A 23,677-nucleotide genomic window follows, 5' to 3' on the forward strand; every position below is an offset into this window, starting at 1 on the left:
CTTGGACTCGAGTCAGACTCGAGTCATGATTTTGATGACTTCAGACTCGACTTGGACTTGCCTCATCTTTGACTCGACTTGACTCGGGACTCGAGAGCAAAGACTTGAGACTTACTTGTGACTTGCATAACAATGACTTTGTCCCACCTCTGCTGATCACAATACTATATTCTATCATTAAAATAATAAATATATTTTTAAACATTATTTTTTAGATGTGATGTTTCGGCTGGGTCTAATTGTCCACGCTCAACTGACGTTGGCTGTAATGGCCCACGGTCCCTTGCAAGCTTCGGGGCCACTCCCTAGAGTCGTGGAGTTCTTCCATTACGAGTACATTTCATAAAAGCGTGTTTAAAAAAAACTTTTTTTAAACATTCCTTTTTTTTTTAAAGTTCGCGTTCACGCGTTTGCCAAAAGAGCGCTCGAGGAGCGTCGCGAAAGGCGAAAGCCTCTGGCGAGAGGGCGCTCCCTGCTGGCCAGGACGGTGGCAATTCGGCGATAAAACACGAAACGTGACGCCAATTCTCAGCAGTAGGCGCACGGCTCGTGAGCGTCTCAGCTCAGAACAAGGAAGCAAGCGCAGTGAGAAGTGAGTACAGAGTGACACTTGCCCCCCCCCCCCCCTTTTCTGCCTAACTATTTGTAAATTATACTTTTATACACACGCAGTGAGTTGTGTTACAGACGCATGCACCTATTTGTGTGTTATACTTGTGTATATATATACACACACACACGGGGTAGTTTTGTACGACAGACGCATGCACCACGACTTGCTGTGTCAGTCGTCGTGTTAACGTCTCTCGAATCGTAACGAGCTTTGATGAGATGGCAGCCCATTTCTGTGGGAGACTCTTGAGAAAGTGGTGGACGTTCCACGTTACTATGGCGGGTGATTGTTGGGTCGAGCACCACCACCACCGCGATATTCACCCGTGTCAATAATAAGAGTCGCAGCGCGTTGACCACAGCGCCACCAGGAACAGCAGCAGCAACAACACATCCGTACTCAACGTATTAATAAGACGCGTTTACCACCCCCCAAAGACACAAAGGGTTGTTGCGTCTTATAATCCGTGGGTATGTGTGTGCTTTTTTGTTGTTGAACTTTAATAAACAAACGAGCACACGCCTGGCGTAGTGCGTCTTAAACTCTCCTGAGCGTCTTACAATCCGACAAATTCGGTCATCATAGTTGTGGACTGCGCACAATTAGAACGATATAAAACTGTTCACGTTATACGGCGGAATTTCGCTATAACGACGTATCTTACATATTCGAGCGTGAATTCGATATACGTTGAGTTAAATTAGCCCATACAGTATTTCGTTTTGAATCTAGACATGTTTTGTGGCGGCGGGGGGGAGGAGGATAACATATTCACACGTGCGTTGCGAGTTATTTGAGCACGCAACTCAATAAACATGAATTGCAAACACCGTGCGCGGCTATTTGGTCAGTGATGGGGATTAATGTCACCTGATTAGCGACAAAACTCAACACGTTCACCGGCAACGCTGTACGTGGCCTCAAAAGGAAAATAAAATGTAAGTAATAGGCAACGTTTTGGCCGATGGACCATTCTTCCTAGCACGTACATCGTATTCGTGCGTGTGCACGACTGCCAAATGCAAGTATCACGAGTTAACTTGTTTTTATTTAGTCGGGTTTGTCCTGGTCTGGGACCTAACACAGATTTCCGCACCCCGGTATACTGCATCCATCAACCTGCGGCTCTTTTAAGGACTGCATTTGCAGCTCTTTAAATATTGAGGGAGGGGGGGGGTTACCGAATTAGAGAAAAAAATATCTAGATATTTTGCTTTCCGGCCCCTGACCACGGGAGTCCAGTTTATCATGGCAGCCCAGTTCACATTGAGAGTCCAGTTTACCATGGCAGCCCAGTTTACCATGGGAGTCCAGTTCACCATGGCAGCCCCGTTTACCATGGGAGTCCAGTTCACCATGAGTCCAGTTTATCATGAGAGTCCAGTTTATCATGAGAGTCCAGTTCACCATGGCAGCCCAGTTCACCATGGGAGTCCAGTTTACCATTAGAGTCCAGTTTACCATGAGAGTCCAGTTTATCATGAGAGTCCAGTTTATCATGGGAGTCCATACTCTTTGGTTCTCTTTGGTTCTTTCGGCAAAGTCACGTAGGTATAAAATAAAAACTAGACTTCGATGGTAAACTGGACTCCCATGTTGATTTGAAGCTTTCGTGACTGCAGGAATCCATACTCTTTGGTTTATTTTATTTTCTACCTACGTGACTTCACCGAAAGAACCAAAGAGTATGGATTCCTGCAGTCACGAAAGCTTCAAATCAACATGGGAGTCCAGTTTACCATCGAAGTCCAGTTTACCATGGAAGTCCCTTTTATCTTGGGCAAGAGCTAGCAACCTGCGGCTCCAGAGCAGCAGGCGGATCTTCAAGGACAGCTTCGTGACGTTATTCATCATGGTCCAGAGTCTCATATTCACATGCATTGCGCCTCTTGAAATGTTGAGGATTTTTACCGAATTCAAAAAAAAAATGTGTCCTTGTTATTTTGGTTGCTTATCCCCCCCTAATCATACCTCTCGCCATGGCTGTGACTACGACAGGTCACCGTGCCTACTACTCCAGTCTTCCAGCGACTCTGGAAATAGTCAGGGAGCAATGTAGGCCCAGGAACTTTGGATTTCTCACTTCGCTATTTCTTAGCATACGTGAATCGCTTCCTGTTTTTTTCATTACTCAGACTTCTGGTGATAAAACATTCCAAATAAGAACAACAGGTGAGCATCTGAAATTCTGCTGGCGAATGATAGTAGAAGCAGGCAGTGGTCTATTATACAGACCTTGTTTTTGGATGTGTAACCATCATGGGGGTTATTTATTCATACTTTATCATGTACGCTGGTCAGTGTGAGTTGGTGAAGGTGGGGAGCATACACTCGGGATCCTATAAGAACAGTACAACAATGGAATTTACGGCACTGCCCTCTGTGGCCCACCACATAGCCCCGTATTAGCCAATAACCTGTGCATGGTGGTGACCCATGCAAGCACTATTCAGGCTCGAACCTGCAGTTACCGATTTTTGACAAGCTCGGTCAGTCACGCTAAAAGTGATTTGGTCATTGGCATGTCTAAATATAATGCTACGAAATTGTATAATGCAGGGGGGTTAGATGGGGTTAATATAAATGCGTCGTAAAAACCCGCCACCACCCGATACAGCCAATTAGTAAGGTTTGTCACGTTAACAAAACATGCCAATTAGTTACTAGTTCAGCACATAAGTGTGTTGGAGAGTAAATCCACAATATATACATTTTGAGTATGACGTTTCGTCAGTAATTACAACCAGCCTCATCAGGCGATATCTCGAATTGGCTATTGCACCTAGTGCTTAAATGCAACCACATCTCAAAGTGAACGTAAGTAAAACTCCTGTTATCCAAATGGACGCATTGACCAGATAGTATTATCTTCGTTCATCCACACAATTAACTCCTTTTATCTGAGTGGTAAAGTGCAAATAATCGAACCCATCGACAGCGACTCTCCACCACAATAAGATGATTGTAATGAGGATGGATATTTTAACTCTTGCTGAAATATGGAGTAGAGGTGGGGATATTGATCATCTCCACCTTTTAAACCTTGGAAAATGTTAGTCTAAGTTAAACGATACCATATGGGACCTTGTGGGTACGTTTGTTACAGTGATAGCAATGTCAATAATGTCTTAAATTTGCATTTTACAGGCCGATCAGACAGCAATGGATGATGCTCTTGACTTCGATGTAAGTGAAAAAATGTATTAAAAGCATGTCTTCACCAAATGTAGATACAATTAATTCTGTCGCGTGAATTCGCACTTACATGCAATTATCATCTCAAAGTGAACATGAGTATAGTTACGTTCTTGTTATCCCAATGGATATGGTGGCACATTGAGATAATCCTAGCATCTGCGTTTATCTACGGTTTGTAAGCTTTTATCTGCGTGATAAAGTGCAGATAATAGGACCCACCAAAAGCAACTTTCTCCACCACCATAAGACGTAAGACTTGTAATGAGAATGGACATTTAAACACTGTAATGAACTCTTCCTGAAAGATGGAGAGAGGTGGGGAAATTTACCACTCCCCCCCCAACCACCCCCCCTTTACACCTTTGAAATGGTTGGTCAGTGTTACACAATAGCAGAATGAACTTTGGGGCACCTTTGTGACAATGACAGCAATTGTGGGTAAAATGTCATGTCTGCAGCAAAGGAGGGTGAGCCGAACCACACGACGAGTGTAGACAATGGGAAAAAAATTAACCCGTAAAAACAAAGTTTTTCACTATAAATCCTTTATATGCGTGGCGGCTAGAGTCCTCTCGTCCTCTGGTTTGAGATGGCTGCCACCTATGGGTCAGATGATTGCCTGCCACCATTAAGCAATTGGTAATAAAATATAATAATAATAAAACAATTCCTAAAAAGTGTAAATTTATGGAATTTTTTTTCACGAAAATAAATTGTCACGCACAACGAGTCTGTGTGCAAAATGTCAGCTCGATTGGATCACGGGAAGTGGGTTAAAAAACGACCGAAAGATTTGCACGGTCGTAAGCGCGCAAGCAAGCAAGCAAGTGAACTTAATATAAAGGATTTAATAATCGCTTCACCGTAAGTGTATGAAATGAATACTGCAGCGTGAATATTAGTAATAATCAAGTTTTTGGGTTATTGTGTCTATATGTTAAACGTGCACCACTTTAAATAAGTGTAGAGGAGTAGAGGAGAGTGGTGGCGTTGCGTGCGCTGTCCGGTGCGGTGACATCACGGGACGTGGGGTCGCACGCGCTGGGCAGTGCACGTGACGTCTCGCCTCAGAGGGTATTTAAGGGAGACCCCGTGACGTAAGCGGGGTCACTGGAGGAACGGGGATAGTGGAAGGGGTCAAGAGGGAACCCTTTATAGTGATACTTGTTAATAAACCCTGGCGGAAGCCCCTAACTCACCTCCGTCTCCGAGTACCTCCGTCTACAACCACAACAACTACTCAACATAAGTATTGAGTACAATGTTGTCACGGACTTATGCCTGGCTTTCGAGCAACACTGAGAGTGTTGCCTCTGTGCCTTCGTTTCGGTGATTTATGTCTGTGAATTGTTGTGCATATTATAAATTCCATTATTATTTGTGTATATACTGGATGGTAATATTTTACCTGTTCAAGGAACTATTTGACCCAGCAAGGATATTTACAATAAACTGAACGGGGATTTGAAAGTAGGTTCATTCGGCTTGGGTTGTGTTTGGGTAAATATAGATAATTGAATGCAAAGCCACATTGAACTATCATTTGTTAGTGGATTCATAATACTCTTCACATATATGGTCATCATAGTTGCGTACTGCGTATAATGAAAACAATATGAAATAGTTAACTTTATACGGCGACTCAGGGTACGGAATTTCTCTATGACGACGTATCTTTATACATGTGAGCATGAATTCGATATACGTTCAGTTAAATTAGCCTATATTTCGTTTTCAATCTATAAATATATTGTGGCGGGGAGAGGGGGGGGGGGTTCGATAGCATATTAAACATAAATTGTAAACACCGCGTGCTGCTATTTGGTCAGCGATGGGGATTAATTTATCCTGAATAGCGACAAAACTCAACAAATTCACTGACAACGCTGTATGTGGTCTCAAAAGGAAAATAAAATGTAAATAATAGGCAACATTTTACCGATGGGCCCTTCTTCATAGCACGTACATCGTATTCGTGCTTGTGCACGACTGCCAAATGCAGTATGACGAGTTAACTTGTTTCCATTCAGTCGGGTCTGTCCTGGTCTAGGACCTAAAATGTATTTCCTTACCCCGGCATACCGCATCCATCATAACACAGGGGTCGTTAACCTGCGGCTCTTTTAAGAACTGTATGGCAGCTCTTGAAATATTGGGGGGGCTTTTAACCGAATTAGAAAAAAAAAGGCTCTTGTTATTTTGCTTTGCGGCCCCTGACCACGGGAATCCAGTTTACCATGAAAGTCCAGTTTACCATGGCAGCCCAGTTTACCATGGGAGTCCAGTTTACCATGGAAGCCCAGTTTACCATGGGAGTCCAGTTTACCATGGGAGTCCAGTTTACCATGGGAGTCCAGTTTACCATGGGAGTCCAGTTTACCATGGGAGTCCCGTTTACCATGGGAGTCCCGTTTACCTTGGGCAAGAGGCTGCAACGTGCGGCTCCAGAGCAGCAGGCGGATCTTTAAGGACAGCTTCGTGACGTTATTCATCAAGGTCCAGAGTCTCGTATTCACATGCATTGCGCCTCTGGAAATGTTGAGTGTTTTTACATAATTCGAAAAAAAAAATCTCCTCTTATTATTTTGGTTGCCGACCCCTGATCATACCTCTCGTCATGGCTGTGACTACGACAAGTCATCGTGCCTACTACTCCAGTCTTCCAGCGACTTAGAAAATATTCAGTGAGCAATGTAGGCCCAGGAACTTTTCGTTTCTCACTACGTGATTTCTTAGCGTATGTGAATCCCTTCCTGTTTTTTCATTACCCAGACTTCTGGTGATAAAACATTCCAAAAAACAACAACAGGTGAGCATCTGAAATTCTGCTGGCAAATGATAGAAGCAGGCAGTGGTCTACTATGCAGACCTTGTTTTTGGATGTGTGACCATCATGGGGGTTATTTTATCATACTTTACCATGTACGCTGGTCAGTGTGAGTTGGTGAAGGTGGGGAGCATATACTCGGGATCCTATAAGAACAGTACAACAATGGATTTTACGGCACTGCCCTCTGTGGCCCACCACATAGCCCCGTATTAGCCAATAACCTGTGCATGGTGGTGACCCATGCAAGCACTATTCAGGCTCGAACCTGCAGTTACTGATTTCTGACAAGCTCGGTCAGGGACGCTCCAGGTGATTTGGTCATTGGAATTGGCATAAATATAATTGGCATAAATATAATGGTATGAATATGCATAATATAGGTTTTTTTTTTGGGTTAGATGGGGTAAATATAAATGCGTCGTAAAAACCCACCACGGCCCGACACAGCCAATTAAGTTTGTCACATAAACAAAACATGTCAATTAGTTACTAGATCAACACACTAGTGTGTTGGAGAGTAAACCCACACCATTGACAATTTGAGTACGTTCTTTTGCCAACTATTACAACCAGCCTCATCAGGCGATAGCCAGAATTGGCTGTTACACCTCGTGCTCATCTGCAACCACATCTCAAAGTGAACGTGAGTCAAACTCCTGTCATCAAAATGGACGCATTATTATCTGCGTTCATCCACACATTGTACTCCTTTTATGTGAGCGGTAAAGTGCAAGTAATAGAACCCATTGACAGCGAGTCTCCACCACAATAAGATGATTGTAATGAGGATGGACATTTGAACTCTTGCTGAAAGGTGGAGTAGAGGTGGGGATGATATTGGTCATCTCCACCTTTTAAACCTTGGAAAATGTTAGTCTAAGTTAAACGATACCATATGGGACCTTGTGGGCACTCTTGTGACAGTGACAGCAATGATGTGAATAATGTCTTAAATTTGCATTTTACAGGCTGATCAGACAGCAATGGATGACACTCCTGACTTCAATGTAAGTGTAAAAATGTATTAAAAGCATGTCTTCACCAAAAGTTGATAAAAATTACTATTGTAGTGTGAATTCACACTGAAATGCAATTATAATCTCAAAGTGAACATGAGTAAAGTAACAGTCCTGTTATCCCAGTGGATATGTTGTGCATTTAGAAAATCCTATCATCTGCGTTTATCTATGGTTTGTAAGCTTTTATCTGGGTGGTAAAGTGCAGATAATAGGTCCCACAAAAAGCAACTTTCTCCACTACCATAAGACTTGTAATGGCGATGAATTCTTTTTTTGTATCCGCACAAACCTTCACACAGGAAAGTTAAACTGATTTAATTGTGTCTGGTGCAGGTGACGACTGCTGCTGCCGAAGATGAAAACAATGAAATGAGGAAAATTAGGCTGGAGGCTCAGAAAGCCTTAAAGAAAAAGGAGCATGAAATGGAGCAAATGCAGAGGGATTATGATAAGAAGATTCGGGATCTGCAAAAGGCTATCGATAATGAACACGTAAGCTACACAAATCATTATTAACGGTTTCATTTTCAATTATACAGTATCTTAGAATGAGACCTGAGAACAAGGCTTACCATACCATGTCTAAGTCATTATTTTAGTCCTGTTGTTGGTTTTCAACAACAACTTCGGAGACTTTGGAGTTGTCACGTTCACGTGCAGGTCATTGACAGGTCGTGCCGGAGGATTTGGCTTCATTGCATCTCGCATCTCACAGTGCATCTGTATGATAACTAAGCAAGACGCATTTTCAAAGTAGATTACATTTCTATAGTGTAAATTCTACTCACGTGTGTCAGGAAGACAACGTAAATACTAGGAATATACTGAATTTCCCATTCGCTATAAAATTTAGTTTAAAAAAAAGTACGTTATTCTAATTCAGCTGAATATATCGATAAAAGCAAACTAATACTTGGGATAGTATATATTTGTTTTACCCTCCCAAGCTAGGGTCGTCACCTCTGAGGTACACAAAAAACCGGGACATATCACGGAAATAATATCGCACAAAACCAGAAGAGGGGAGAACTAAATGTGCAATTTTATATTCATCGTCTTGAGTTCAGTGTTATTATGCAACTGACAAAAACTGGCCTTTTAATGTCATGGAAAATCGGTACGAGAGGATGATCCTGGGAAAACTAGAACAGGAGGCAATCATAATCACAGAGTAACTCATGTGTAATGTAGCTCTCAGAGACGCCGTCTTGTCTTCTGAAAATGTATTATGAATAAAGTCCACTGACAACGAGTAACCGCGGGTGACAATATACACTTGGGTAGTTAGACGAGTCTATTCAGAGACAACGTAGCTTCTAGTCTCAAGACAACTCGCAGACGATGGACGCCCCTATTCTCGAATCCTCCTCGCCGCACCTGCTCTTGTCACTCACCGCTCTAATTACACTTACCCCACTCCTAGGTCTTTTCGGTAAAGTCACGTAGGTAAAACATCAAAATTAATGAAAATAAAATAAAAAGAAAAATCACGACGTTTCGGAGGCAACACAAGTCTCCGTCATCAGGTGGGACCGTCACAGCCGAATTAGCTGCATCAAGTCAAGTATATGACCTCACTTGATGCAGCTAATTCGGCTGTGACGGTCCCACCTGATGACGGAGACTTGTGTTGCCTCCGAAACGTCGTGATTTTTCTTTTTATTTTATTTTCATTAATTTTGATGTTTTACCTACGTGACTTTACCGAAAAGACCTAGGAGTGTGATGCCTTGCAGTCACGAAAGCTTCAAATCTACACTTACCCCCCCATTGTATCCCGTGCTCCCCCTCACGTGACCCTGTCAACGTTTGTCTCATCAATCATCATGAGCACGACCATTAGTAACCATGGTCCCGGGGAACCATACTGTCCCGCTATCGCTCCGTACTGTCTTTACATCGTATGACATAACGCATATCGTGTTATTCTGCAATTGTTGGGGGTGGGGACTTGTGACCTGCACGAGACTCTTAGCCTTGGCTTACGTTGGTGGAGACGTGCATTTGTGAGTTTCGCATTCGCACGCACTCTGAGATGGAGGCATGAGGTGAGGGGGTGCAGTGAGACAGATGCGAGGGCAGTGGGAGAGAGGGGGGGGGGTGTGATAGATGGCAGTGAGGAAGGTGAGCGTTGGGCAGTGAGAGAGAGAGGTGAAAGAGGATAGTGAGAGATGAAAAGTTAGTGAGCAGAGAGAGAGAGAGAGGTGAGAGGGAGGGCAGTGAGAAAGGTGAGAGGCAGTGCGATGTTAGAGAGAGCACTGAGAGAGGTGAGGTAAGGCAATGAGAGAGGGCACAGAGAAGGGTGATATGGGGCAATGAGAGAGGGCAGACAAGAACGTGAGTAAGGTGAAAACACAAGGAGTGCGCAAGAAGTTAGTGGGATGAGGGAGGGCAGGGAGCAGGGTCCCATGCAGTCCCTGGAAAGTTTTGTTTGGGCACCTGGCTCAGTGCTGCCTCAGAAACCAGTGTGGCCCTGAGCAGATGTGGTGAGACAGAGAGGTACTACTCAGCTTCTTATTCAAATATAGCAAAATATTTCATTAGGTATTCAGCCAAAGGGTAAAAAGAAGTGTTCCGTGCATCCCTAGTCACTAGATAAATTTGAGTTGAATATGAATCATCACTGTTCGTGCTGTTGTTGTAACTTCTGATGTCTCCCACAGGCGGAGGTGCAGAAAAAACTGGCAGAAATAAGCCAGCATAAACAGGAGATGGAAGTCTTGAAGGAAGAGTTGGAAAACGCTACATCCAAGTGTCAAAAGCTGGAGGAGAAACAACAGGTAGGCATAGATTGGCATATTACCACATCTCATAATCCTATTCACAATACTTTTAATTCTATTACGGTACTCGAAACAAGTAATGGGCTTCTGCTTTTTGTCAGCTTTGGTGTCACACTTCATGAGAGGTGATTATCACATATTTTAAGCAATTGGTCTACACAGATGCCCGCAATAACTAAATTTCTGTATTGTCCTCTCTCAGAACACTGGGTTCAGGAGTTAAAAACATGATTTTGATCAACCAACCCATGTCTTTAAAGTGCTGATTGCAGTGATGCACCAACAAACTAAGCCTAGACCAATTTATTATTTTGACAGCCAAACATTAATGGTTATTTCATATTCCAATTTTAAACGTGCATTTCACTGCTCAATTGTTAAGCTTATATTAAAGCTGACCTTTTACGCGGGTCATTTTCAGACACTGAGCATATGTGCTCAGTTTCCAATCCTTTAGTTGACCCTTGCCCTCCGTCCGATCACTCACTAATGACCGTGACACTCCTAGTTCCCGGCCCCCCACCTTCCCCCGCACCTCCACACCTCCGCTGCAACCTACGCTCCCTTGAACACTGCGCAATTCTTTCCTTGGTTCCTCATCTCTTCCCCCCATCTCTGATTTCTGCTCCCTGCACCCCAACACTGCTTCTTCTGTCATAAGTTCAGTACTTTTATCCTCTCGAGATGCGCTTGCACCTCTACTCTCCTTCAACCCTCTGCAACGCCCCCCCCCCCATGCCCTTCGTTATCACCAATGCTCAAGTCACAGCGCCGGCTCGTGCACAAAGCGGAGCGCATCTGGAGGACCTCACCAACTCATGAATCACGTTCCTCATATACTTCCCTATTATCAAATTACAATTCGGCCCTGGAGGTTTCTCGCCAATCATACTTTCTTTCCCTCATTTCCTCCCTATTTCCACACCCGACTCTTCAATACCCTAAACTCTCTGCTCCATCCATCTTCTGCAACACCTGTCACTTCTTTTTCCGCCCCCACTCCTGTGGTCCGCTCCAACTACTTCACGACCAAGATCGACCACATCTGCTCCTCCTTGCTCACTGCGCAACCACCTGACATCCCTGCACCTACCAACCCCTCTCCGCTCCACCCTACTACTTTTTCCTGAAATGCTTTCTCCCCTGTTTCCCTTCTGGAGCTGTCTACCGTCATCTCCAAACCCCACCCTACCTTTTCCTCCGTCGATCCCCTTCCGCCTTCCCTTCTTCCATCCATTCTCCCCACCATTATTCCATTTCTCTTGGCTCTCTTTAACTCTTCCCTCTTTTCCGGCACCTTCCCCAACCGTTACAAAACTGCCATCAGCATACCGCTTCTCAAAAAACCTTCTCTAGATTTTTCTATCCCTGCACACGAATCACCATATTTCCTTGCTTTCTTATTTCTCCAAACTCTATGAATTCTTAGTGCACTCCTGCCTCTCATCCTACATCTCTTCCCACTCGCTGTATCCCCTCCACCAGTCTGGGTTCCGCCCTCTCCACTCCACTGAAACCGCCCTCCTTCACACCCACAACCACTTGACCAACTCACGTCACCCCGGTCTATCCTCCGCCCTCATCTCTCTCGATCTGTCTTCTGCCTCGACCACTCCATCCTCCTATCCACTCCCTCCAACTTCGGCATCTCTGACACCCATCTTTCTTGGATCTGTTCCTTCCTAACTTCCTGTTTAACGACTATCTCTTTCAACCACTGCTCTTCCTCCACCACCCTTGTCACGGTTGGTGTCCCCCAGGGCTCGACACTTGGTCCCCTTCTGTTCTCTGTTTACACATCTCCCCTAGAGTCTATTCTTTCTTCCTTTGATATCTCCTATCACCTCTTTGCCGATGACACTCAAATTTTCTTCTCCTTCAAATCATTCACCGCATCTCGTCCTGTCTGACAGCCGTACAAGCCTGGATGACCCAAAACTTCCTTTCCCTAAATCCTTCCAAAAACTCGGTGCTTTTCTTTCCATCCTCTCGCTCACCCCCCTCTTGCACCCTCCACTTCTCCCCCCCCCCCCTTTAGCCTCTACCAAAACTCTTCCACCCTCACTCTTGGTGTTATCTTTGATATCACTCTTTCCTTCACTTCCCACATTGCCAACACCACTCGCACACGCCGTTACCATCTGTACAACATCAGGAAAATCCGCCCCCTCATCACTACCACTGCTGCCAAACTCATCGTACAACTCACTCCTGGTCGGTCTCCCTGCTTACGCCTTATCTCTCTCCAACACATGCAAAACGTAGCTGCACACACTGTACTCAACCTTCCCTATGCATCTCACTGCTTTCCTCTCCAACACCGATCACCGCTGTCTTTTTTAATTCCTCACCCGAGTATTCAAAGCTTTGCACGGTATTGTCCCCTCCCCAACTTCTCTTCTCTTTCATTTATTTATACATCCCTTCATGCTCCCTCCCATCTTCATATTCCCTTTTTCTCATTGTTCCTTCACTTCCTTGCACCCAGTCTCGCTTTCGTTCTTTCTTTATTCTTGACCCCGTTACACTGGAACAAACTACGTCGCCACATTCGACTCTCCCCCTCGCTTTCCTTCTTTCCCTCTGCCCTCAGGTCCTTTCTCTTTTCTATTGCTTTTTCTCTTCCACTGCCTCCACCTCTACCGGTTCCTTCCCCCGCCTCTAACCCACTCCCAGTCCCCTGGTCCTCTTCCTCCTACGACCATAATTCCTGACCCGGCTGCCACTTCTCGCTTTCTCTGTGTGCACCTAACCACATCTCTCCCCCAGCCCTCCTCTGTGCTCCTCAATCAGCTCAACTATCCGGCCACCAGACCTCTGCCACTACCTACCCTCATCCATGCCCAGCCAAAGCACCTATCTATCTTACCACTTCACGCATGTGCCCCATACCCCGCTGCCTCTCATCCACGTTGCACCCATCTGTCACCCTCATTCACCATCACACTCCTCCACCTCATTCCTCCTTCCCTACCCCTGCTGCAATATCAGCTCCATTCCCAGCCCCTGTCCCTCCATTCCTTCCGTCACCTCCCTCACTGACAGCCGCTCCACCCCACCAGTTGCTCCCCTTTTGACCCTTATGTACCGCTGTCGGCTTGTATTGTAATGTGGCCTGGAAAGGGCGCTAGATAGATCCTAAATAGAATGGAATGATGTTTTGCGTAATATTTGTAACATGCAATACATACCACTGTTCATGTTTCATCAATACGGTAATATGAATTAATAATGAAAGTATACATTTTATTGGAGTTCTCCTGTATATGTGAAAATGTTAATTATTTCAGCTTTCAGCATCACTGCCAGAGAAGTCGATGAGCTTTTCCAAGAGTGTGCCCATGAAGTTGATTGAAAGGGACTCAAAAATACCAATTATAGTTGAATATGAATTCGTTCCACGCATCATCTACCCTCTGAAAGGACCGCAAGCGCTCATCACGTTTGAGAGTGAAGAAGGTATGTTTTCTTATTCATTGGCAAGGATCTGCACGTTTTTCCATTGTTATTCTTCATCTTCCTGCTAAAATAATTAACATTTTCACATATACAGGAGAACTCCAATAAATTGCGATCTAATAATCCACGATACCCTGTACACCAAGACTTTGACCATACGTTCTTGAAAATAGCCACAATCGGCAAATCCGCCATCTGCAAACTCAAAGGTATATGGGAAAAATAGGATTTGGTTAACGAATCGTTATACAGCACCTCATCCTTTTTCTATGTTACCCTACATTAATCCAAACATGAAACCGGAAGTATTTTTAACGTAACATATGATTAATATTTTCTTAAGTGTTAAATATAACTGGTAATCGTCGTAAATCGGACACTATTATCCCATATGGCTTATGATATTAACATATAAGATTTTAGATAAATTCTAGATTTGAAGCTTTCGTGACTGCAATGATTCATATTCTTAGGTTTTTTTCGGTAAAGTCACGTAGGTAAAACATTAATGAAAGTAAAAAAAAAAATCACACAGGGGCCGCGTAGCTAGTTTTGTCTGGTTCATTGTCTGGTTCATTCCGATAACGACCGAGACTCCGACGTGCTAACTAGCTACGCAGCCCCTGTGTGATTTTTATTTTATTTTACTTTCATTAATTTTAATGTTTTACCTACGTGACTTTACCGAAAAAACCTAAGAATATTTTAGATAAACTTTTATACTATATGAGAAAAAAGTTTTCTGGCTGGATAACCTGGGTGGATTCCTGTATGGCTGGGTGCCACAGTCCCAAGTGGTCGTGCGTGGTGGTGACTTCATCTACGTGATTGCGTCACCAGCATCCCACCTGACCTCCACCCCGGATGTGCTATCATACTCATGCTGGCGTACTATATAAGAACAAAGGAGGGAGTTCAGGGAGGGGAATAGAGGAGGGAGGTGAGGGTGGGGGATAGAAGAGAGAGGTGAGGGTGGGAGATAGAGGAGGGAAGAAGAGACGGAGAGGAGGGATGGGAGAGCTTGAAAGGGCATGAAATGGAGAGGAGAGAGCAAAACGGAATGAGGACAGCAAGGGAATGTGACAAGCAGTGGGAGAGAGGCTCAAGGAGAGGCAAGCGAGATTTAGACGGGAGAAGGGAGAGGTGGGAACAAGGAGGGCGAGAGTGAGATGTGAGAGAAACATGGAGAGACAGGGGAAGGGAAGTGGGTAAGATACAGCGGAGGGAGGAGAGGGGACAAAGAAATTTAGAAATAGAATCAAAGACAAAGCGAGACATTGGAGCTAAACTGCAATATATCGTATGAGAAGACGAGAGAAAGGTTGATGAAGATAGGGCTCTATACAAGTTTGGCCGGCTGGCAGGGAGGGAGGGACAGGCGGTCATGTCCAAAGTACATCGGGGTTGCTATTTCTCTTGAAAATGTAAAAAAGCCAGGTCTCTACCTACTATTGTTCCTACATTACGAGTACATTTGTACAACTCTTTGTCAATCCAGTGCTGCGTAAAGGCCTCTTTATGCACTTTTAGTAAAATCGGAGTTGCATAAACATACTTCACCAAGCTGGCCAGTGTGAGTTGTTGAAGTGGGGTGGAGCCCAGCACTATTGCAGAGACCACTCACCCATGGTGTTAGCTCGAGCCAGGAATCGAACAGTTTGCCAGTCATAGTGCAGTGTGCTAACCAATATGCCACCACACTATTCCAATACTCGGATCTCACTTGGCAAAGCAATTTATGCAAACTAAAAACGATAGTTGAGCATTCTCATGAGTATCTCCAATGCAACAATTGTACTGTAAACTGACATCTTAATCTTTAAGCAACTTCAGGAATGGTTTCTGTTTATTTACAGTTGCTCAAAATGTAATCGCTGCAAAATGTCACAATGTAGCGTTCGACGGTTTCAAAATAGAAATGAAGGCTCAGTCGCCTGTGCTCGAAGCCATTCAGGAGTTCAAGGTGAGAGGTTCACAACTAACTGCACGCCATGAATAAAATGTGTACCATTGAATAATTGTGTTTCATTCTCTAACTTTGTATTATTTTGTCCAGAAAATACTGGCACATTAAATACAAGTACACAACTGGGCACTACAGAATCTGAAACATTCACTGCGTGTATTCTTCAGATTTCAACTGAAGTCAGTAGACAGCAGATTATTGTGTCAGAAATTCCAGACATCCTCGACGAAGAACAGATGACGGATAAGTTGGAGTTGCATTTCTACAAAGTCAAGAATGGTGGGGGTGATATAGAGAAAGTGGAGTACAATAAGAAGGAACGGACAGCTATTATTACGTTTGTGAAGTCCAGTGGTAAGTGCACAGGTCCATTGTCACTGCTTCACGTTTTATTATTATGTTTACCGAAGAAAGCCTCACTGAGGCTTTCATCTTCACAGCGGCTACTGGCTAGCCATCGAACAAAGATGGTTATTGTATCGCGCGCTTTCAGATGTGCTTCTGCGGCTATCTGGAACACTCTTCCTTCCGATATTATGAAAACACTGGAGCTATGCACTTTTAAATCTATATTGAAAATTAATTTATTTACAACTGCTTTTTGTGTTTAGTTTGTTGTCCTCTCCCCGCACCTCTGATTAGCACGGTTGGTTACGTATGGTGTGAGAAAGAGGTTCAACATACATTGTACCGAGTTGCAAGTCTTTTTCAGGAGGGTCCTAATTTCTCCCGGTAGGGGGTGATGTAGCAATGCGTAATCCCAATTAAGTAAATTATAGGTAATTTTCAGCATTGGAATGTTTGAGCAATACAAGTTACAGTATTTGTATTTTTTAGCTATAAGAGGAAACTATAGAATCTAGAAACACCTCATGTAGTACAAGGGGAGAACGTACAAAGTCCATGCAGAAAGGCACCCAAATTAGGAATCGATCCCAGATGATGATTGCTGCAAGTCACAAATGTTATCATTGCACCACCCTGCTGCCTAAGGTCATGTTGAGATGACCTTTTGGCTGCTCCAAAGAGGGGTGCCTCAATAGATCACGTGACACTTTTGGGACTTTTATGTATGTCATTCTTCTGTGCAGACATAAATTCGAATGTATAACTAAGTACTTGGTACTTAAATATTTGGCAGATGTAAATTGTGCATGTCTTAGTGCTATGAAGCAATAGCATTTAAAAATACCATTTTCAGTAAAGTGAACTTTGACATCACTTACAATAAGCTCTTATATACTCTCGAGTAAACTAAATCCCACATTAGAAAATTCCTGACAATTGTAAAAAAGAAAACCACATTTTTCAATAACTGTGTTTGTACTAAAATGCAGATGTCTCTCACAAAAAAATAACTACAAAAGGCCCTAATGGTAGGTAAAGAAAATGTAATTGAATTGATGTAAAAGTGAATGAACAGATTATTTTAAATGTACCAGATTATTCAGGTTTTTCCTGTTACATTGTCATGTGTTCACCGTGTCTATGCTATTCTTCAGTTGCAGGTTCAGCTGTCCGGCAAAAGAAGCAATATATTAGCATTGGAAGGGAGGACATACGCGTCAAGGTATCTCCTGTTTTAAATGGAGACCTTATGAATTTCAAGGTATGGTATGCAATGGGTATTCTTTGAATTGTACAGAGCTAGATACAGGACCACTGAAAGATGAATTGGTCTTGGTTATGTTCGTCCTGGGGCTTGGCACTTACCGTAATAGGCTCTGTAGCAGCTCAATATGAAGGCTGCCCTAGAAGTCTGGCAGGTCGTACAAAGTGATCTATAATGATAATTTGTTTTTGATAGAGCACTGGTTATGCCAGGGCTTCTTAGAGCGCTTTACACATGACAGGCGACTTGCATGGCATCTCATCTAAAACATTTGACAGGGCACCTCCAGTGGCAGTTATCCCTTCGGGCACAAAGTGACTTAGCACCTGGCCTAAAAACGGACATTAGTCTGGCAGTAGGGGCGATGATTGCTGTGTAATCCAATTTGAGTAATTTGTGGGTCATTTTTCAAATTTGTCAAATTTAGACCATGACCCTGGCACACGGTGGCTTACTTGTGTTGAATGATGTCATGGGATCTACGTCCACTGTGCAGCAGATGTTGAGTAAACAGTAATTCCTCGTTTAACGCGGTAGTTGTGTTCCTGAAAAGTGCCACGTTCCGCAAAAATGCGTTAAGCAGGGAATTACTCATTTGCACAAAAAAATCAGCCTGCAGTAATCCCATGGTGGGACAAAGAATTGAGATGAGGGTACACCACCACATACTATATCATACCGTATCATTCCACGTACTGAATCATACCACTCAGCTGCAAAGCTCAAGAAAGTATTTCGTCGTCGACCGCTCACACTGTGTGGAATGTATTCCCTAATGGAAGAATCGCGTAATAGTGAAAAATGCGTCGTGTGAACATGTGTTAAGCGAGGACTTATCGTACGTGGTTAATAAACCCGCAATAACAACCAGAGTGGCCACCAGCCTTGAATCGTGAACCTCTGTAACAAGCCGTGAACACGTTAGCGTTGGGCCATGGGATTGGTTTGCACAGGCTGTGGGCCTAACTGAATGCTTTTACACTGAAAACGTGTTCAAGAAATATATGATTTTGTGTGCACAAACACCCATACCTGCACTCTCCAACAGACATTCACAGCGGTGAGCAGGCGGACCGTATTATTGACGGGCATACAGGAGGTGTTGACACAAGAGGAGATGGAGGACCAACTTGAGATCCACTTCCAGAAGCCTAGCAATGGTGGCGGTGAGGTGGAGGACATCGTGTACATACCCAAGAGCAAGTGCGCCTTGGTGGGCTTTATAGCTGACAAGTGACGGAGCTCACACACATATACAGTCTGCTCTCCTATAACGCGGTAGTTTCATTCCTGAAGAACATCGCGTTATGAAGAAAATCGCATTATAATATATAATATAGGGTAAAGCACAGTCTGCGATAACACGTGAGATGCGTATGCAGGCTGGAGACATCACAGTAATAGATACGTTAATCAGCCCACTATATGGCATATGGCATGCATTCAGGATAGATGTTATCAATAAAGGAATCTATTTAGTTTACTTATGTTAACGAAAATAACCTAATCATTTAATTATCTTTAAATTTTTTGTGTGAACTTTTAAAGAGTCTAAGAGGTTTGAAGATCCACATTGGTTTGGTTTTGCATATAGTTTAATTCGATATATCAATTACAGTACAGTACAGCAATTTACATACAGTATATAAAAAAAGACTTCACATTTCTGTACATTTTTCATGGACGCCAAGATGAATACAGTAAACTTTTAAACATGTGCATGTTTTAAATGGAACATATGTTAAAGGCACTTGTTTATACACGTAATTAGATGTCCCCATGATTGAATAACAATGCAAACCACTTAACACAATTGTAGCAATGATAAAATACAAATAATGCAACATTGGCAGTTTAAACATGTAGCGTTAACCTTTGGCAAATGTTAAACACGAGACAGTACAAACGAAACTCAATTGGCGTGAACTTCCTCTTTACAGATGTTGTCAACAAGATATTTTCGGGTGGAATAGGTTGTATGTTTGCTGTGTAACTGGTTTGGTCTCGTAACACTGTAGGTACTGTAATCTCCACACAAGTGACTTATTGTTATACTTCAACACGGACGATGTTTTGTCGCTTTGTAATCGGGATTATTTGGCATTCACAATAGCGATTCAATTCATGAGTCTATCCTTGATCTCTTTTTTACGAAAACTGAACACGTTTGTCAATGACACAATGGCCTTATAGGGAAAATATATAATGGGTGATGTTTTGGGCAATTGCCCTTCTTCAAAGAACATAGGCAGGCTAGAAAGTTAAAATTGGGATAAGAGTTCGAGACTACACTACACCATGGGGCCTGATGAGTATGAAACAACTTTGTTCTGTGAACAGTGCAGTTAATGATAGCAGTTCTACTGTCTGCACGGAATGTAAACCCATCCATGTCAGCATACACATCTTATGACAGTGAGCTTAGGTGTATTGATCAATCGATCACTGTACCCCAATCATGTAACATGGCGGTGTGTTTACTACTGCAGTACGTAATATTCAATGAGGCAGAGATTGGGGAAATGAAATCGGTTCACACTTGAAGCCATGACGTGGAACAACAAAAGTGCAATTATGCTGCATTTGTGTTCATACCATACTGTGCACACGTGTCGTGGTCGCAAAACACATCACAAGGCAGTTTTATTCACATGTATACCTCTGGATGTTAAATTCTTTACGTGGTTCTGAATAAACAATTACTTAACTGTGTTTTGAGAATCGTATTGTATACTCGTGTGTGTGTGTTGTAAGAAATGAAACTGGCATCGACAGGCGACCTTTTCAGCAATAAAAACTGACTTGAGCAATGTAGTCAAAGGTTCATGACATTGCTGTGCGCAAGCAGTCTGGAAATCCCGTGTTCTAAATTAAGAAGTGTAACGACTATGCCAAGTCCACCCCCACGGGCAATGCTAGCGACGATAGCAGCAGCAGCTACACATTTGCTGATTAAACAAAGCAAACAAGTTTGCTCCGCGGTGAGAGCGTGTATCTCACAATCGGATTGTTGGGAGTTCAAATCTCACGTCGGGAGGTTGACACAGCCGATCATCCTTTGGGGTCGGTGAAATGAGTATCACTCGGTGGGGGAAGTCAACAGTGGTTGACCTAAGGACGGACCCCCGCCATAGGAATGTACAATTCCATCACTAGCTCAGGGCTGTAAACAGGAGATGAGTATCGCCCCAATGCTCATAAACGAGAACCCACTTTTTGGAAACGGCTACGTTCCCAAAGCTGTCGTCGTAGTGGCACACTTATTGATCTCGATGACACATGCTCATTGAACACATTGCTTGTTTCCCCAAAATGAATTACTCTGCAGCCACATTACACACAATATGGTAGTCAAATGAATAACATGTTAACCTGGTTGTCTTCTGAACACATTTCACACGAGCTGGTTATATTGGCTGTCATTTCCAAAGACGTCATGACGTAAATAATTACTTTTTTACCTTTAAATGTTTGCAACTACTGTATTCTAAAACCATTTTATGAGGTTTGAGGCTGCATAGAACAACATGCAGCACACGACCCCACTCCACCACCCATCGTGTTTGAGCAGTTTGGAATCTACAGAGATACGAGATCTAACTTCATGTAGGAATTGGCAAGTTATAATTCCCTTTAGCATTTGTATGTAGTCTTGATCAAAGGTTGTCAGGAAGTGGTCACCCATTACTGTACTCCAATCTATACTTAAACACTATAATTCACACGGTAGATGTGTATTCAATAACACGAAACAAAAGCATAATCCATAATAGATTTTTGGGTGAGGCCACGTAATTATTTGACCAGCCTCAAACCCATCGACACAAATATGGTTGTGAAAATGTATTTCAACAAATGGGTGAGCTGAAACGATATTAATTGGCGAGTTTAAACGCTTGTACACGTGATCATTTATTTGCATGTGTTGGGTGGAGGAGGGTTCATGACACGTTTGGTGTGATAATTTCGTGGCCTAACCTCAGATATGAATCACGTTGGCTATGAAAACCTAGGTCTTAAATTAAACTATGCATTGCCGTTGTGCATTTTGGGTATATGTAGATTATATAGGTAACATTTTCCTTCAAAGAAAACCGAGACTGTCCCATTATTAAATTGTGTGACTTGTCTGAAAGCAAATTGAAGCCTGGTAGTGTTTAAAAAGGCGATTGATCTTTTGTGAAAGTGAGTGTTTCAGTATAATACATGGCCACATTCTGCACGTACATTGATGGAATGTTCTGGAACATACGACACAGTCTAGACCTAGTCTCTCTTTAACTACAACTGTTTGTACCTTCACGAGATAAACGTGTCAAGCGATGAGGCTATCAAAGCAGGCATCTGGTTGGATGTTACTGTGTGCATATGGTGTTGTATGATAACGATGAAAAAGAAAGTGAATACTCTATCACGTAATTCAGGCGTCCGTCAATAAGGGTCTATCGGGAGCTATTGCATCCATCCAATAATCATGTAATTAAATGTGTTTTGGCCACTCCAGGTCAGATCACGCTCTCTCAAAAACATTAATATTTTGGTTTCAGAAATTAATTCGATCATTTTGTTGTATTTCTCAACCTCGCACTCAACTACTGTTGGTTCTTGAGTTACAATCGGAAGGACAAACATCTTTCAATACACCAGCAGTATCATAATTTATTGTTGTTCTCTACAGTACTAAGAACAACAAGTCGAGCACTGCCCCCAAGAAGGGTAAACACATCCGAACCCCAGGCCTATTTCAACTTCGCATCACCCCAGCCCTCCTCTGACGCACATCATTTACCAGAAACTACGATGGATGGCGATAAGAGGTGGTGTTCGGTGGAGTGAAGCTCTCCCCCCCCCCACATTCACTGAGCTATGTTAGAAATTTCTGCCGTGGTATGAAAGCAAACTTGACTGGTTATCCAGATGCAGACGAATCGACGCTTCTTAAATCTTGCCCTGTCTCCCCAGACATCCTCCCACCCAGCATATGCATGGGGACACCACAGCCGACAGGAGGGCCGTGTATGGTGGGGTAAAGTGTGGGTGCTGATCCCACTTTTCCCAGGACGTCTGGCCAGCGTGAGAGAGTAAACCAAACACCCTCTTAGAGTTCGCACTCGTAGAGGCTCTCCTGCCAAGCAGGGGCGTGAGCAAGGCATTGCAGGGCTGCGCATTTACTTTCGAGATCATGAACACAACAAATACCAAATCAAGTGGCTCTACACTAGGAGCAATATATTGTACATGTGGATACGCACTCGTTAGACAGGCTAATGTTGTGCTACAGTTTAATTAGCATCGTGCTGTTTACGAACAATATGGTTACACATGTATTATATATGAACTAATGCTTAATGTTTAAACATACGGCTACATTGTTTACTGGACACCGATCACACCGTAGTATAGTTTCATAACTGACAAGTTCCCCTTACTGCTCATGTCTGGTCACCTAATTCACGAGGGACAGTGATCGCCAGCTTTCACCATTCGCGTGCATTGGTTGTGAGCGGCTGCGATTCTCTGGGGTGTGTGCTTTAGCAAAACCCGTGTGACACACTTTATTTCCCCATTAGACTTGTTCTAATCAGTGCTGTTTGAGTAAAATAGGAAATTAAAGTACAGTATTGCATCTGAATTAGCAAGATATCATACAAAACCGGGACAAATGTGTATGAACAATGAAAAGAATGCTCGTAGTGGATGGTGAAAATAAAAAAAAAGTATGAAGAGTATATTCTCATCATTTTAATTGGAAATCCAGAGACTAATGAAGGTTGATTTCATAACAATGCATTTCAGCAATGTATTCATAACAATGTCATAAGTTGTCTATCAAGCAATCGCACAATATGCCATTACACGTGCTCGCTCGCCACATCAGGTCACATACGTTCAAAACACAAGTTGAATATTAAAAAAAGCATAACATTGGTTATTTTCGTGTTAATTTTACACATTGGCTTTCACGACCAATATTATGATTGATAATTGGTTTAAACAAAAAATATTAATTTTACCAGGTAAGACCCACTGGGCTACACAGCTCTTTTTCAGAAGCAACCTGGTCACAAATTATATATTGCTCAAAAAGTGGCTTATCATGTGGAAATGTACGTGGAAATAAACGCATGTTTCTATATGTGGATAGTGTGGAAGGATAAACCGGAGGGCCCAGAGAAAAATCCACACGACCAAATATA

General features: G+C 43.1%; 1 protein-coding gene across 2 annotated transcripts; it reads left to right on the forward strand.

The window, feature by feature from the left end:
- Positions 1 to 520: 520 nt before the first annotated feature.
- LOC144937741 (N-myc-interactor-like) lies at positions 521 to 20,192 on the forward strand. 2 transcript variants are annotated; one of them, XM_078865184.1, is made up of 11 exons: positions 534 to 592; positions 3,761 to 3,799; positions 6,584 to 6,620; positions 7,610 to 7,648; positions 7,994 to 8,152; positions 10,324 to 10,440; positions 13,734 to 13,902; positions 15,759 to 15,865; positions 16,036 to 16,222; positions 17,371 to 17,477; positions 18,529 to 20,192. In XM_078865184.1, the coding sequence occupies exons 2-11, from the start codon at positions 3,780 to 3,782 to the stop codon at positions 18,715 to 18,717; spliced, it is 1,131 nt and encodes a 376-aa protein (XP_078721310.1). In that variant the 5' UTR covers positions 534 to 592; positions 3,761 to 3,779; the 3' UTR covers positions 18,718 to 20,192. The 2 variants fall into 2 exon arrangements, with proteins under 2 accessions (XP_078721318.1, XP_078721310.1); XM_078865192.1 differs by lacking the exon at positions 6,584 to 6,620 and having other exon boundaries at positions 521 to 592.
- Positions 20,193 to 23,677: the final 3,485 nt, after the last annotated feature.

This window comes from Lampetra fluviatilis, chromosome 2, assembly GCF_964198595.1.
Source record: "Lampetra fluviatilis chromosome 2, kcLamFluv1.1, whole genome shotgun sequence".
Taxonomy (NCBI): Eukaryota; Metazoa; Chordata; class Hyperoartia; order Petromyzontiformes; family Petromyzontidae; genus Lampetra; species Lampetra fluviatilis.